This window comes from Bombina bombina, chromosome 5 (assembly GCF_027579735.1).
Source record: "Bombina bombina isolate aBomBom1 chromosome 5, aBomBom1.pri, whole genome shotgun sequence".
Taxonomy (NCBI): Eukaryota; Metazoa; Chordata; class Amphibia; order Anura; family Bombinatoridae; genus Bombina; species Bombina bombina.
This window is the reverse complement of record NC_069503.1, coordinates 471,606,307-471,624,681: the sequence shown is the minus strand read 5'-3', so window position 1 is coordinate 471,624,681 and position 18,375 is coordinate 471,606,307. Positions and strand designations below refer to the sequence as shown.

The following is an 18,375-nucleotide window of genomic DNA, read 5'->3' as shown; positions in this document are numbered from 1 at the left end:
AACCTAAACTGGTATGGGAAGCCCATAAGGCTGTTATGAGGGGAGAATGCATCAAACAATTGTCATTTAGGAGGAAGACATATAATGAGAAAGTACACACTTTGACAGGGCAACTTGGGAATTTAGAACTCCAACACAAAAATGCACCATCAGATACTATGATATACACCATGTTAACCAAAACCAGACAGGATCTAAATCATATTTTAAGGAAGGAAGCACAAAGAAAAGCTCTAAATATTAGGAAGCTATATGCTTACGAAGGAAACCGATCAGGCCCTCTCCTCGCTAAACTCTTACAAGCCCAACGCGCTAGATCCCAAGTGGAAAAGCTAGTGACCACAGACAAACAACACTTACATGATAGCAAACAAATAGCAGACTATTTTAGTAAATTCTATTCTAAGCTATACAATTTAGACAGCATAGACACGTTGGAACACTTGAAAGACATGCAGGAATATATAAAAGCCGCAGACCTTCCGGCCTTAGATCAAACACAAAATGAAGCTTTGGAAGCTCCCATATCATTAACAGAAGTTGTTAGAGCCATTACCAATTTACCCACAGGAAAGAGCCCAGGTCCCGACGGCTTTACCAACGCATACTACAAATCCTTTAAAGGTATTCTAGCTCCACACCTATTGCACTTATTCAACACCTTAGACGAAAACCCTACTCTCTCTAGGGATATGCTGATGGCACATATTTCGGTCATACCAAAACCCAACAAAGACCCCACCGACCCGGGTAGTTACAGGCCTATATCCCTCTTAAATTCGGACGTCAAGATTCTGGGCAAGATTTTGGCCACACGAATTAATGGAATACTTAGCTCCCTCATACATACGGATCAGGTGGGTTTTGTCCCTGGGAGGGAAGCCAGAGACAACACAATTAGGGCGGTTACCTTGTCCTCTTATGCCAAACGTTATAACATCCCTTCAGTCCTTATAGGGACAGATGCCGAAAAGGCATTCGATCGCATTAATTGGACCTTTCTAAAAGAAACTTTACATTCCCAAGGATTCGGCCCCAAAATGATACAACGTATACTTAGTTTATATTCCCAACCTACAGCTAGAGTCAAAGCCAATGGAATGCTTTCAGATCCCTTTGACATAAAAAATGGGACGAGACAGGGCTGCCCCTTATCCCCCATACTGTTTATCCTGACTATGGAAGTCCTTGCAGCTAACATCAGGCAGAACGAAGAGATTAAAGGAATCCCAATAGGACCTCATAGCTTTAAAGTAGCGATGTACGCAGACGACATCTTATTTTCACTAGCAGATCCCCTCACCAGTATACCTGAAGTGCTGCGACAAATAGACACCTTTGGTAAATTCTCCAACTTCCTAGTTAACAAACATAAATCAGAAATTTTAAACATATCACTCCCTACTTCCAACTTTCGCTCCATCAGTGAGATATGCCCATTAAAACTACAAGAAAAATCTTTAAAATATCTGGGGGTAAATATCTCCCCAAACATGGCACAACTATTCGACGAAAACTACCTGACACTTTCTCGCAAACTACAAGTAGACCTCAATACATGGTCATCTAAACCAATTACATGGTGGGGGAGAACTCAATGTGTTAAAATGACAGTCTTGCCCAGGGTCTTGTACGTATTCCAAACCCTCCCAATCCCAGTCCCCAAATGGTATGTAGTGCATATACAAAAACTTATCAATCTATTTATTTGGGGGAAAATTAAGCCGAGGGTGAATAGGGAAAACCTATATAGAACACAGGATAGGGGAGGATTAGGCTTACCTTGTATACAAGATTATCTAGACGCAGTAACGTTGCAGAGAGTAATAGATTGGCACAGGTCGGCTGATACTAAAGCGTGGGTAGCAATAGATTCACACATCCTCAAAACCCCTGAGGTAGGAGCCCTTTGTTGGGTCCCTAAAGAACTCAGACCACCCCAGTGTACAGAGCTTACCATACACCGTAGAACATTTGAATCTTGGGATTTAATCACCACAAGGAGAAAACATATCTCGGGAGTTCGTTCTCCACTATTCCCAATCCCGAGAAATGCAGAACTAATAGGGGGATTGGATAAAGGTCAAAGGAGATTGACGGGCTGGGGGTATACTAGTCCATTAAATGAATTTGTTACACGGGGGAAGCTCAAAAAGAAAGAAGATTTGAATGACATACTAGGAGGTAGTTATTCAGGATGGTTAAAATATTCCCAGTTAGCTCACTTTGTACATACATCACCCCATAGACAGGACTACCTGAGGGAGCTAACCCCATTTGAGAGCCACTGCATCACTAAAGGAACAGCAAGACATTCACTGTCTTTAGCAAAGAAAATGATCCAAGGAAAACATGCACAACAACTCCCTTCATACACACATCACTGGCATACAGAAATTCGCACTGAGTTACAGATAGAAGATTGGCAATACATTTTCATGCGAACAGGGAAAGCCTCAACCTCCCCCCAAGCCCTAGAACTCAACTACAAGGTCTTATCACGTTGGTACCTCACCCCGGAGAGGTTACAATCTATCTACCCTGAAAGCTCAGGGAAATGCTGGCGAGGGTGTGAGGGGAGAGGCACCTACCTACATATGTGGTGGAGTTGCCCCAAGGTACAACCCCTGTGGAGCGCAGTGGAAAGTTATCTTAGACCACTACTGGGGAATGACATCTCTTTGTCGCCTAGAATTGCGCTACTGAATGACCTGCCGAAACTACCATGCAAATTAAGACTGACTATACTCCAAATGAGCATGACAGGAGCCAAATCGCTCATAGCCTTACACTGGAAGACCCCCTACTCACCGACATTGACAAACTGGATAGACAAAGTAACTGACCTCCTAAACATGGAGGAATATGGCTACACTAAGAGGGGGAAAGCACACATGCTAGCAGACATAAAATTCCTATGGGAGGGTGGTAGACGAGATGGCGCCCCAACTGCATCCACGGAAACTTAGCTCCTAGGCCCCCAGGGGGGGCACTTCAACAAGACTTTCTTTAGAAGGACTAATGAACGAAAGGACAGATTGACAACCACACTTTTAAAATCTCTTTTGAAGACGTACTTCCTCGAGACATATAATATAGCGGAAGACAGATATTTTCTTTTTCCCCTTTTCTTTTCTTCTTTTTTCTTTTACTTTCTTTCTTCTTCTGTTTGTTTTATGTGCAAGCTTAAGTTGTTTACAAACTGTTATTATCTTTAAGATTCAATTCTCTTTTTTGTGATTCAAAGTATAAGAGTAAGTTAACATAGACCAGTTATCAATCCCCGGTGTGAAACTTTGGACTTTGAGACATTTACAAGAACCCGGGTTATAGTTAGCTCAAAACCAATAATGTCAATGCCATGTATATAATATATGTCTACCATAGATAAGAATATCACTCGAACTGCATTGTACAATCTTGTTTTGAATCAATAAAACAGTTTTCAAAAAAAAACAAAAAACAATTAAATAAATTAAATTAAATTGTTGTTCCAATCAGCCAATAGAATGCAAGCTCAATCCTATTGGCTGATTGGATCAGCCAATAGGATTGAACTTCAATCCTATTGGCTGATTGCATCAGCCAATAGGATTTCTTTCATGTAATTGGCAAGAGTCCATGAGCTAGTGACGTATGGGATATACAATCCTACCACGAGGGGCAAAGTTTCCCAAACCTCAAAATGAATATAAATACACCCCTCACCACACCCGCAATTCAGTTTTTACAAACTTTGCCTCCTATGGAGGTGGTGAAGTAAGTTTGTGCTAAGATTTCTACGTTGATATGCGCTTCTCAGCATTTTTGAAGCCTGATTCCTCTCTGACTACAGTGAATGTCTGAGGGATGTGAAGGGAGTATCACCTATTGAATGCAATGGTTTTCCTCACAGGGATCTATTTCATAGGTTCTCTGTTATCGGTCATAGAGATTCATCTCCTACCTCCCTTTTCAGATCGACGATATACTCTCATATTCCATTACCTCTACTGATAACCGTTTCAGTACTGGTTTGGTTATCTGCTATATGTGGATGGGTGTCTTTTAATAAGTATGTTTTCATTACTTAAGACACTCTCAGCTATGGTTTGGCACTTTATGTATTTATATAAAGTTAAATATATATATATATATATATATATATATTGTACTTATATTTGCCATGATTCAGGTTTTCAGTATATTTCCTTTTGCAGACTGTCAGTTTCATATCTGGGAAATGCTTTTTTATGAAAATGTATTTCTTACCTGGGGTATAGTCCCTTTTTCAAATTGACTGACTTTTTATTCGCGGGCAGAATTAGGCTCGTGAGGGCGCAAAATGCCAAAGTTTATTGCGTCATTCTTGGCGCAAGATTTTTTGGCGCAAAGTTACGTTCATTGACGCAAATTAATGACGCGAGTGTGACTTTTTGGCGCCAAAACTTTTTTCTGTTTGTTGTGCGTCATACTTGGCGCCAAATATTTTCATTATTTAAGACCCCATTTTTATTTGCCTCTTGCCTTTTTCTATGTCGAAGGGCTATGCTGTTGACATTTTTTCCCATTCCTGAAACTGCCATATAAGGAAATTGATAATTTTGCTTTATATATTGTTTTTTTCTCTTACATTTGCAAGATGTCTCAATCTGATCCTGTATCAGAATTCACTGTTGGATCCCAGCTGCCTGATAACAGTTTTACCAAACCTAAGTGCATTTGTTGTAAACTTGTGGAGATTATACCTCCAGCTGTGGTTTGTAATAGTTGTCATGATAAACGTTTACATGCAGAAAATGTATCCATCAGTAGTAGTTCATTACCTGTTGCTGTTCCCTCAAAATCTAATGTACAAGATATACCTGTAAATTTAAAATAATTTATTTCTGATTCTATTCAGAAGGCTTTGTCTGCCATCCCGCCTTCTAATAAACGTAAAAGCTTTTTTAAAACTTCTCATAGAGTTGATTGATGAAATGTCAAATGACCGGCAACATACTGATTTATCCTTCTCTGATGAGGATCTATCTGATTCAGAAGATCCTGCCTCAGATATTGACACTGGCAAATCCTCTTATTTATTTAAAATGGAGTATATTCGTTCTTTATTAAAGGAAGTGTTGATTACATTGGATATGGAGGAAACTAGTCCTCTTGATATTAAAACGAGTAAACATTTAAATTCTGTTTATAAACCTCCTGTGGTTATTCCAGAGGTTTTTCCAGTTCCTGATGCTATTTCTGATATTATTTCTAAAGAATGGAATAGGCCTGGTACTTCTTTTATTCCTTCTTCAAGGTTTAAAAAATTGTATCCTTTGCCAGCAGTTAAATTGGAGTTTTGGGAAAAGATCCCCAAAGTCGATGGGGCTATCTCCACTCTTGCTAAACATACTACTATTCCTACGGAAGATAGTACTTCTTTTAAAGATCCTTTAGATAGGAAACTTGAATCTTATCTAAGGAAGGCTTATTTATATTCAGGTCATTTTCTTAGGCCTGCAGTTTCTTTGGCTGATGTTGCAGCTGCTTCAACTTTCTGGTTGGAAACTTTAGTGCAACAAGTATCAGATCATGATTTGTCTAGCATTGTTAAGTTGATTCAACATGCTAATAATTTCATTTGTGATGCCATTTTTTATATCATCAAAATTGATGTTAGATATATGTCTTTAGTTATTTTAGCTAGAAGAGCTTTGTGGCTCAAATCTTGGAATGCTGATATGACTTCAAATCCAGATTGCTTTCTCTTTCTTTCCAAGATAATAAATTATTTGGTTCTCAGTTGGATTCAATAATTTCAACTGTCACTGGGGGGAAGGGAGTTTTTTTGCCTCAGGATAAAAAACCTAAAGGTAAATCTAAAGCTTCTAACCGTTTTCGTTCCTTTCGACATAATAAGGAACAGAAATCTAATCCTTCCCCAAAGGAATCTGTTTCCAATTGGAAGTTTTCCTCAAATTGGATAAATCCAAGCCTTTTAAGAGATCAAAGCCAGCCCCCAAGCCCGCATGAAGGTGCGGCCCTCTTTCCAGCTCATCTGGTAGGGGGCAGATTAAAATTCTTCAAAGATGTTTGGATCAGTATTATCTCTCAGGGGTACAGAATAGGATTCAGAGTAAGACCACCTGTGAGATGATTTTTTTCTCTCACGCATTCCAGTGAACCCAGTAAAGGCTCAGGCTTTCCTTAAGTGTGTTTCAGACCTGGAGTTATCAGGGGTAATCATGCCAGTTCCGTTTCAGGAACAGGGCCTGGGGTTTTATTCAAATCTATTCATTGTCCCAAAGAAAGAAAATTCATTCAGACCAGTTTTGGATCTAAAGATTTTGAATCAATATGTAGGAGTACCAACTTTCAAGATGGTGACTATAAGGACTATTCTGCCTTTTGTTCAGCAAGGGCATTATATGTCCACAATAGACTTACAGGATGCATATCTTCATATTCCGATTCATCCAGATCACTATCAGTTCCTGAGATTCTCTTTTCTAGACGAGCATTACCAATTTGTTGCTCTTCCTTTTGGCCTAGCAACAGCTCCAAGAATCTTTTCAAAGGTTTTCGGTGCCCTACTCTCTGTAATCAGAGAGAGGGGTATTGTGGTGTTTCCTTATTTGAACGATATCTTGGTACTCAGTCTTTACGTTCTGCAGAATCTCACGTGAATCAACTAGTGTTGTTTCTTAAAAGACATGGTTGGAGGATCAGTTTATCAAAAAGTTCTTTGATTCCTCAGACAAAGGTAACCTTTTATAGGTTTCCAGATAGATTCAGTGTGCATGACTTTGTCTCTAACAGACAAAAGACGTTTGAAATTGGTTGCAGCCTGTTGGAACCTTCAGTCTCAGTCATTCCCTTCAGTAGCTATGTAAATGGAAGTTTTAGGTCTCATGACTTCAGCATCGGACGCGATCCCTTTTGCTCTTTTTCATATGAGACCTCTCCAGCTTTGTATGCTGAACCAATGGTGCAGGGATTATACAAGGATATCAAAATTAATATCCTTATATCCCAATGTTCGACTTTCTCTGACTTGGTGGTTAGATCACCATCGTATAATTTTAGGGGCCTCTTTCGTTCGTCCAACCTGGACTGTGATCACAACAGATGTGAGTCTTTCAGGTTGGGGAGCTGTTTGGGGATCTCTTACAGCACAAGGGGTTTGGAAATCTCAAGAGGCGAGATTACCAATCAATATTTTGGAACTCCGTGCAATTCTCAGGGCTCTTCAGTTTTGGCCTCTGTTGAAGAGAGAACTGTTTGTTTTCAGACAGACAATATCACAACTGTGGCATATGTCAATTATCAGGGTGGGAATCACAGTCCTCAAGCTATAAAATAAGTACCTTGGATACTTGTTTGGGCGGAATCCAGCTCCTGTCTAATTTCTGTGGTTCATATCCCAGGTATAGACAATTGGGAAGCGGATTATCTCAGTCGTCAGACTTTACATCCGGGAGAATGGTCTCTTCACCCAGATGTGTTTTCTCAAATTGTTCAGATGTGGGGCTTCCAGAAATAGATCTGATGGCTTTCTCATCTAAACAAGAAACTTCCCAGGTCCAGGGATCCTCAGGCGGAAGCAGTGGATGCGTTGACACTTCCTTGGTGTTATCAACCTGCTTATGTTTTCCCGCCTCTAGTTCTTCTTCCAAGAGTGATCTCCAAAATCATCATGGAGCAATTGTTTGTGCTGCTGGTGGCTCCAGCATGGCCTCACAGGTTTTGGTATGCGGATCTTGTTCGGATGTCCAGTTGCCAACCTTGGCCACTTCCATTAAGGCCAGACCTTCTATCTCAAGGTCCGTTTTTCCATCAGGATCTCAAATCATTAAATTTGAAGGTATGAAAATTGAACGCTTAGTGCTTAGTCATAGAGGTTTCTCTGACTCAGTGATCAATACTATGTTGCAGGCTCGTAAATCCGTTTCTAGAAAGATTTATTATCGAGTTTGGAAGACTTATATTTCATGGTGTTCTTCTCGTAAATTCTCCTGGCATTCTTTTAGAATTCCTAGAATTTTACAGTTTATTCAAGATGCTTTGGATAAAGGTTTGTCTGCAAGTTCCTTGAAAGGACAAATCTCTGCTCTTTCTGTTTTATTTCACAGGAAAATTGCTAAACATCCTGATATTCATTGTTTTGTACAGGCTTTGGTTCGTATCAAGCCTGTCATTAAATCAATATCTCCTCCTTGGAGTCTTAATTTGGTTTTGAAGGCTTTGCTGGCTACTCCATTTGAGCCTTTGCATTCTTTGGACATTAAACTACTTTCCTGGAAAGTGTTGTTCCTTTTGGCCATCTCTTCTGCTAGAAGAGTTTCTGAATTATCCGCTCTCTCTTGTGAATCTTCTTTTCTGATTTTTCATCAGGATAAGGCAATTTTGCGGACTTCATTTAAATTCTTACCTAAGGTTGTGAATTCTAACAACATTAATAGAGAAATAGTTGTCCCTTCTTTGTGTCCTAATCCTAAGAATTCTTTGGAGAGATCTTTACATTCTTTGGATGTGGTGAGAGCTCTGAAATATTATGTTGAAGCCACTAAAGATTTCAGGAAGACTTCTAGTCTTATTGGTTTTCTTTTTTGGTTCCAGGAAAGGTAAATTTATCAGGTAAGTTCTTACATAAATTATGTTGTTTTCTACCTTAATTCCGATTGGCTGATAGAATTCTATCAGACAATTGGAATCTAAGGGACGCCATCTTGGATGACGTCATTTAAAGGAACCGTCATTCAGTAAGAAGACTCCGGATGAAGAGGATGCTCCGCGTCGGATGTCTTGAAGATGGAGCCGCTCCACGTTGGATGGATGAAGATAGTAGATGCCATCTGGAGGAAGACTTCTGCCCGTCTGGAGGACCACTTCGCCCGGCTTGGATGAAGACTTCTCCCGGCTTCGTTGAGTACTTTGGCCCGGTTGGATGAAGACTTCTGCCGCTTCCTTGAGGATGGATGTCCAGTCTTCAGAACAGTAAGTCGATCTTCAGGGGGTTAGTGTTAGGTTTTTTTAAGGGTGTATTGGGTGGGTTTTATTTTTTAGATTAGAGTTTGGGCCGCAAAAAAGCTAACTGCCCTTTTAAGGGCAATGCCCATCCAAATGCCCTTTTCAGGGCAATGGGGAGCTTAGGTTTTTTTAGATAGTATTTTATTTGGGGGGTTGGTTGTGTGGGTGGTGGGTTTTACTGTTGGGGAGGTGTTTATTTCTTTTTTATAGGTAAAAGAGCTGATTTCTTTATCTAGGTTCTAGACAGAGGAACTGGAAGCCATGATTATTATTTATGCCATGCTTAATCACAAAATAAACCCAATACTTCACAAATCCATACCCATCAAGAGTAAAGGAAAACAGGCTCTGCAGTAAATGGTTATTGTTATTTTTGTTAGTTTTTGTCAGTTAGGTTTCTTCATGTTTAGTATTTCTTGACATATGATCTTAATATTCATTATGCATAAGAGTAAGAACGTAATAGATGCAAATCCAAAGTATAGTACGTGCAGGTTAGGAATCTTGTTAACTTGACTATGTTAAGAGAAAAGAAATTCCTTTTATGATACTGTGTAATTATATAGATTTTGTAAACTGTACATGATGAAAATTTAAATAAAGAAACAAAGAAATAAAAAAGAGCTGATTTCTTTGGGGCAATACCCTGCAAAAGGCCCTTTTAAGGGCTATTGATAGTTTAGTTTAGGCTAGGGTTTTTTTTTATTTGGGGGGGGGGGCTTTTTTTATTTTGATAGGGCTTTTAGATTAGGTGTAATTAGTTTAAAAATCTGTCATTTGTTTTTTATTTTCTGTAATTTAGTGTGTTTTTTTGTGATTTAGCTAATTTAATTTAATTTATTTAATTGTTTTTAATTTAGTTAATTTATTTAATTGTAGTGTTAGGTGTTATTGTAACATAGGTTAGGTTTTATTTTACAGGTAAATTTGTCTTTATTTTAGCTAGGTAGTTATTAAATAGTTAATAACTATTTAGTAACTATTCTACCTAGTTAAAATAAATACAAACTTGCCTGTAAAATAAAATAAAGCCTAAGCTAGCTACAATGTAACAATTAGCTATATTGTAGCTATCTTAGGGTTTATTTTATAGCTAAGTATTTAGTTTTAAATAGGAATAATTTAGTTAATGATAGGAATATTTATTTAGATTTATTTAAATTATATTTAAGTTAGGGGGTGTTAGGGTTAGACTTAGGTTTAGGGGTTAATAAATTTAGAATAGTGGCAGCGACGTTGGCGGCGGCAGATTCGGGGGTTAATAAGTGTAGGTAGGTTACGACGACATTGGGTGCAGCAGATTAGGGGTTAATAAAAATAATGTAGGTGTCGGTAATGTAGGTGTCGGCGATGTTGGGGGCATCAGATTAGGGGTTAATAAGTATAATGTAGGTGGCGGCGATGTCCGGAGCGGCAGATTAGGGGTTAATAAGTGTAGGTAGGTGGCGGCGATGTTAGGGGTGGCAGATTAGGGGTTAATAATATTTAACTAGTGTTTGCGAGGCGGGAGTGTGGCGGTTTAGGGGTTAGTATGTTTATTCTAGTGGCGGCGATGTCCGGAGCGGCAGATTAGGGGTTAAACATTTTATTTTAGTGTTTGCGATGCGGGAGGGCCTCGGTTTAGGGGATAATAGGTAGTTTATGGGTGTTAGTGTACTTTATAGCACTTTAGTTATGAGTTTTATGCTACGGCGTTATACCATAAAACTCTTAACTACTGAATTTTAAATGCGTTAGGAATCTTGACGGGGTAGGCTGTACCGCTCACTTTTTGGCCTCCCAGGACAGACTCATAATACCGGCGCTATGGAAGTCCAATAGAAAAAAGACTTTACAAAGTTTACGTAAGTCGTTTTGCGGTAAGGTCAAAAAAGTGTGCGGTGCCCCTAAACCTGCAAGACTCGTAATACCAGCGGTAGTGAAAAAGCAGCGTTAGGACCTGTTAACGCTGCTTTTTCAGCCTAACGCAAAACTCGTAATCTAGCCGTTAATTTGGTGTTGAAGGCTTTACCGGCTCCTCCGTTTGAGCTTATGCATTCTTTGGGCATTAAACTGCTTTCTTGGAAAGTGTTGTTCCTTTTGGCCATCTCTTCTGCTAGAAGAGTTTCCGAATTATCTGCTCTTTCTTGTGAATATCCTTTTCTGATTTTTAATCAGGATAAGGCGGTTTTGCGCACTTCATTTAAATTTTTACCTAAGGTTGTGAATTCTAATAACATTAGTAGAGAAATTGTTGTCCCTTCTTTGTGTCCTAATCCTAAGAATTCTTTGGAGAGATCCTTACATTCTTTAGATGTGGTAAGAGCTTTGAAATATTATGTTGAAGCTACTAAAGATTTCAGGAAGACTTCTAGTCTATTTGTTATCTTTTCTGGTTCTAGGAAACGTCAGAAGGCTTCTTCCATTTCCTTGGCATCTTGGTTAAAGTTTTGATTTGTCAGGCTTATTTGGAGTCGGGTCAGGCCCCGCCTCAGAGAATTACAGCTCATTCTACTAGATCAGTCTCCACTTCGTGGGCTTTTAAGAATGAAGCTTCAGTTGATCAGATTTGCAAAGCAGCAACTTGGTCCTCTTTGCATACATTTACTAAATTCTACCGTTTTTATGTATTTGCCTCCTCTGAAGCAGTTTTTGGTAGAAAAGTTCTTCAGGCAGCTGTTTCAGTTTGATTCCTCTGCTTATGTTTAAGTTTTTTCTTTTTTCGTTATGAGAATAAACTTATATTTTGGGTTGTGGATTAATTTTTTTCAGCGGAAAATGGCTGTTATTATTTTATCCCTCCTTCTCTAGTGACTCTTCTGTGGAGTTCCACATCATGGGTATTACTATCCTATACGTCACTAGCTCATGGACTCTTGCCAATTACATGAAAGAAAACATAATTTATGTTTGAACTTATCTGTTAAATTAATTTCTTTCATATTGGCAAGAGTTCATGAGACCCAACCTTTAAAGCACAATTATTTCCAAATTCCTTTGTTGATGCTTTTTACTCCTTTCTTTATCACCCCACTACTTGGCTATTCGTTAAACTGAATTGTGGGTGTGGTGAGGGGTGTATTTATAGGCATATTGAGGTTTGGGAAACTTTGCCCCTCCTGGTAGGATTGTATATCCCATACTTCACTATCTCATGAACTCTTGCCAATATGCAAGAAATTAATTTATCAGGTAAGTTCTTACATAAATTGTTTTTTCAAGGAGAATCTAAATACCAATTTTCATGTCTGTAACATCGTCGGTTTTTGAGATATAGGTATCCTCATCAATCAGCCCCTCCTCTTTTGACCCCCCTTAAGTGGATTTTGGGAAAATGGTAAAACACGTATTTCTTTATTTTTCAAGGAAAATCTAAATACCAATTTTCACGTCTGTGACATCGTCAGTTTTTGACATATAGGTATCCTCATAAAATAGCCCCCCCTTTTTCACCCCCTTAGGGACGTAATTTCCAAAAATCCTTCCTTAGTGGGTGCCTACGTCATAAAAACAATCGCCTAGATTTAGAGTTCTGCGTTAGCCGTCAAAAGCAGCGTCAAGGGGTCCTAACGCTGCTTTTGGCCGCCCACTGGTATTTAGAGTCGGCCAGGTAAAGGTGTACCGCTCACTTTCAAGCCGCGACTTTTCCATATCGCAGATCCCCTTACGCCAATTGCGTATCCTATCTTTTCAATGGGATCTTCCTAATGCCGGTATTTAGAGTCTTGGCTGAAGTGAGCGTTACACCTTTACCGACAAGACTCCTACCGCCCATGGAAAGGCTGTAGTTAAGAGCTTTATGGGCTAACGCCGGTATATAAAGCTCTTAACTACAGTGCTCTAAAGTACACTAACACCCATAAACTATCTATGTACCCCTAAACTGAGGTCCCCCACATCGCAGCGACTATAATAAATATTTTTAACCCCTAATCTGCCGACCGCACATCGCCGCCACCTACATTATCCCTATGAACCCCTAATTTGCTGCCCCTAACATCGCCGACACCTACATATTATTTATTAACCCCTAATTTGGCCCCCCCCCCCCACGTCGCCGCCACCTACCTACACTTATTAACCCCTAATCTGCCGACCGGACCTCGTCGCTACTTTAATAAAGTTATTAACCCCTAAACCACTAAACTCCCGCCTCGCAAACCCTATAATAAATAGTATTAACCCCTAATCTGCCCCCCCCCAACGTTGCAGCCACCTAACTTCAAGTATTGACCCCTAATCTGCCGACCAGACCTCGCCGCTACTCTAATAAATGTATTAACCCCTAAAGCTAAGTCTAACCCTAACACCCCCCTAGATTAAATATAATTTTAATCTAACGATATAAATTAACTCTTATTAACTAAAGTATTCCTATTTAAAACTAAATACTTACCTGTAAAATAAACCCTAATATAGCTACAATATAACGAATAATTATATTGTAGCTATTTTAGGATTTATATTTATTTTACAGGCAACTTTGTATTTATTTTAACTAGGTACAATAGCTATTAAATAGTTATTTACTATTTAATAGCTACCTAGTTAAAATAATTACAAAATTACCTGTAAAATAAATCCTAACCTAAGTTACAATTAAACCTAACACTACACTATCAAAAAACTACACTATTAAAAAGTTATTTTAACATGAATATTATTTGTGGCCACTTTGAAATGGCTGCAAAGCTCCGCCCACTGATAATACCACAATCTGTCCAATCTCGAAAGGCTCACTAGTTGGATTCAACAGACTGTCAATGCTATTCAGCAGAGTGCCTAGATTTACCCAATTAGTGCTGGCTCATAAATAACACTGGAGTGAGCACAATGTTACCTATATGGCACACATGAACTAGCACTGTCTAGCTGTGGAAAACTGTAAAAATGCACTGAGATAAGAGGTGGCCTTCAAGGGCTTAGAAATTAGCATAAGAGCCTACCTAGGTTTAGCTTTCAACACATTTGTGGATAAAAGTAAATTGGAAAGTTGTTTAAAATTGTATGCCCTATCTGAATCATGAAAGTTTAATTTTGACAAATAGACTGTCCCTTTAAAGGGATAGGAAAGTCAAAATTAAACTTGCATGATTCAGATAGAGCATGTAATTTTGAGACACCCTTTAAATTCACTTCTAGTTTCAAATGTCCTTCATTCTCTTGGTATCCCTTGTTAAAAAAGAATATGCACATATCCTGCACTAGTGGGAGCTAGTTGCTGATTGGTGCCTGCACACATTTGCCTCTGTTATTGGCTAACTAGATGTGTTCATACAGCTGCCATTAGTGCAGTGCTGTTCCTTCAGCAAAGGATAGCAATAGAATGAAGCAAATTGTAACCATGGAATCATGGAAGAAAATGTTGGGGTTTCCTGTCCCTTTAAGTATAAGAAACTGCTCCGCGCCGAAGAGGATGCTCCTCGCCGGATGTCTTGAAGATGGACCCGCTCCGCCCCTCGATCTTCAGGGGGTTAGTGTTAGGTTTTTTTAAGGGTTTATTGGGTGGGTTTTATAATTAGGTTAGAGTTTGGGCAGCAATAGAGCTAAATGCCCTTTAAGGGCAATGCCCATCCAAATGCCCTTTTCAGGGCAATAGGGAGCTTAGGTTTTTTTAATTAGGTTTTATTTTGGGGGTTGGTTGTGTGGGTGGTGGGTTTTACTGTTGGGGGTTGTTTGTATTTGTTTTACATGTAAAAGAGCTGATTTCTTTGGGGCAATGCCCCGCGAAAGGCCCTTTTAAGGGCTTTTGGTAGTTTAGTTTAGGCTAGGATTTTTTTTATTTTGGGGGGGCTTTTTTATTTTGATAGGGCTATTAGATTAGGTGTAATTAGCTTAAATATCTTGTAATTTGTTTTTTATTTTGTGTAATTTAGTGGGGGGGTTTTGTAATTTAGGTAATTGTATTTAATTTAGGTAATTTATTTAATTGTAGTGTAAGGTTAGGTGTTAGTGTAAGACAGGTTAGGTTTTATTTTACAGGTAAATTTGTATTTAATTTAGCTAGGTAGTTAGTAAATAGTTCATAACTAATTAATAACTATTCTACCTAGTTAAAATAAATACAAACTTGCCTGTGAAATAAAAATAAAACCTAGTTATATTGTAGCTAGCTTAGGGTTTATTTTATAGGTAAGTATTTTGTTTTAAATAGGAATTCTTTAGTTATTAATAGTAGGTTTTATTTAGATTTCTTTTAATTATATTTAAGTTAGGGGGTGTTAGGGTTAGACTTAGGTTTAGGGGGTTAAGATTAGGAGTAAATAAATGTATTTAGGTGGCGGCGATGTAAGGGACAGCAGATTAGGGGTTAATAATATTTAACTAGAGTTTGCGATGCGGGAGTGCGGCGGTTTAAGGTTTAATATGTTTATTATAGTGGCAGCGATGTCCGGAGAGGCAGATATGGGGTTAATAATTTTATTTTAGTGTTTGTGATGCGGGAGGGCCTCGGTTTAGGGGTAAATAGGTAGTTAATGGGTACTAGTGTACTTTATAGCACTTTAGTTGAGTTTTATGCTACGGCTTTGTAGTGTAAAACTCATAACTACTGACTTTAGAATGCGTTACGAATCTTGCAGGATAGGCTGTACCGCTCACTTTTTGGCCTAAAAAAAAAAGCTTGTAATACCGGCGCAATGGAAGTCCCATTGAAAAAAGACTTTACGCAAATTGCGTAAGTTAATTTGCGCTAAGGCCAAAAAAGTGTACGTGACAGCTGTACCTACAAGACTCGTAATAGCAGCGGTAGTAAAAAAGCAGCGTTATGAGCCTTAACGCTGCTTTTTTACTCATAACGCAAAACTCGTAATCTAACTGTATGTAAATAGGATGCCCTGTTGTATGAGAAGAAAAAATAACCTCATATCAGTAGGTTTATATAAAATGTGACAACTTGCATATATAATCTTATGATCAATCAACCTGTAAGTACGTATTGTTTTGAAGTTGTTTCCCACCCAAAAAAAAAATCCTTAACTTTTATTTGCCAGACATGGAATTTCTGGAGGTTTTGACTGAAGGTTTAAACAAAGTGCTGCTAGTTCGTGGTGGTGGTAGAGAAGTGATCACCATTTATTCCTAGGAATAATGTAAAGAAGCTGTATAAGAGCAATCATGGAGAATCACACAGTCAACAGACAGAAGATAAATAAAATGTTCCTGCGTACTTGAAGTTGTTATCAGCGAATCATAGGAAGAAGACTTATTCTTGGTTCATACACTACACCTGCACTTGTTCACATTTAAATTCTTTATTTTTGTTCATTTTATTTGTTAGGCTTTTAATAATGTTGCCCTATTATTATGCATTATACATATAAAAACATTTTGAAAGGAAAAACAATTATTATGCTTTCAAAACCAATAACATTTAAAGAACAGTGGAACTCCAGCAAAATATTATCTATTGTTTACTGACAATTTAACCTTACTAAAATTGAACTGCAAGAATTTTGTTTTATTTAAATAAGATTTTTTTTATTATTATTTGCGTCTAATTTAAAAAAAAGGTTAGAGGAAGTATTATAGGAATGTTTCGCTTCTTTGTAGATCCAAGGCTGCTTATAAAAATTAAGCAGTATCGGAAAATGTATTTATTTTTCAATTTTAGTATGTTTTATGTTGCTAGTATCTATATTAAGCTGGAATGGAACTGGAACACCATCGTTATTGGATTTTGATATATGTTAACCAAGGTGCAATATTGTGTTCTTTTATTATAGTTTACTTTTATATATTTAAATACAAATAAATTACTTTTAATGTTATATTACTTGCAAGCATTGTTTAATTGGAATATCAACCACTGGAGAACTTTGTTGTATGTTTTTTTTTTTAAACAAATGAATAAGAAAAATTGTATTTTTTAGAACTGGACATTTAACCAACAGTAATGGAGTTGTAATTATTAACGAACATAGGAAGACGTTTTTGTTATCTTGTTAGATCTATATGTATGATAGATGTATGATATATGCCAATTGTTTCAAATTGTATGTAATTACTGCTACAAAAGCATTAGTGAAAAATAACTTTGCCTTTATATTTTTTTTTATATTGGCAACCTTTTGCCTCATTATTGCGTTTGAAATGGTATATGATGTTAATATTCTATCAATGCTTTTTAAAGAGCTAGTATTTCATAACACAAGTTTATGTTAAAAGAATTGATCAAAGGTAAACATTTGCTGAATGTTAATTTGTATAGACTTCATTATAAATGTATGGGAATTAATATTCAAACATAGTTCTCATAGTCTGGCATTGAGTAGTAGAATGTTAACATTTGAATTGCAGAACAAATGCCAATTTAAAATGTTAAAATTGCAGAATTTGCTAATCCCTAATCAAAAATAAACCTGTTTCAGCACATTTTAGTTGCCAATATAATGCTAATCACAGATTTGTGAAATAACAAATCACATTTTTCAGATTTATAGGACTTGTATAATAAAACCTTTCAATTGCTTGTGCTACATTGGAAAATCTAAACCCTGTTTGAACAGTAAAGGTTAAAGTAATGCTCGTGCTGAAGCATTTATAGGTAACAACATCACACTTTTGTGCATGAACAATGTTTCTTAAGCTCTGTCCCATGGAACCTTGGCTTCTTGTATGTGTTTGAGTTTCAAAAGAACTTGGCCATATTGCCTTTCTCTAGATAGTGATGTACATCAGGTATACCAAGAAAAGTAGATCACAATCTACCACTAGATTTAGAAAGGACTGACCAATCAATTACAAGGATTGCTTTGTAATTCCCCATTGTACGAACATGCAGTGCAGTTAATGAGTCGTCCTGTTTACAGAAATGACACAGACATATTCTCCTCTACTAGTAGTGTAGCTTCAATTAAAATAAGTGTTTTATTCTAGTAAATTGTGATTTAGCACAATATTGTTAGAACATTGCTTCTTAGTACAGTATATGTAAATAATAAAAAAAAATTGTCACACGTACAAAAAAGATTGCACTGAGAAATTAAAAATGAAAAGAAAATGTATCTAGCATCTATTTAGGTAATCATGATGTATAGGAAGCACAAAGCAATAAGTTGTAATTGTATTCTTGGGTATCAACTTTACTGCACTGATGAGGAGTAGTGTTCTGGATGCAAGTGTGCATTTATTTTTATTTTATTTTTTTACTACTAAAGGGAAACTAAAGTGAAAATGAAACTTTTATGATTTAGAAAGCATGCAAAAAACGTTCCAGTTTATTTATATTATCATGTGGTATTGGTATCCTTTGCTGAAGAGTAAAGCTAGGTAAGATTAGAAGTGTGTATATGTGTTTTTATGAAAGCAGTGCAATAATGTTTGTAATAGTGTTATACATTCTTGCAAACACTACTACCTTAGAGGGCCAAAGATATGTGCATGTTCTTGAGCTCTTATGTG

The 18,375-nt window shown here is 37.5% G+C and overlaps 1 protein-coding gene across 1 annotated transcript in view; it reads left to right on the top strand.

Annotated features, from left to right (window-relative positions):
* Nucleotides 1–16,742, top strand: part of SLC12A7 (solute carrier family 12 member 7) — a 468,927-nt gene extending 452,185 nt beyond the window's left edge. The window contains exon 24 of the mRNA XM_053714358.1: nt 15,966–16,742. Coding sequence (XP_053570333.1) covers nt 15,966–16,057 — 92 coding nt within the window. The 3' untranslated portion in view covers nt 16,058–16,742. The remainder of the gene's footprint in view (nt 1–15,965) is intronic.
* The last annotated feature ends 1,633 nt before the right edge of the window (nt 16,743–18,375 follow it).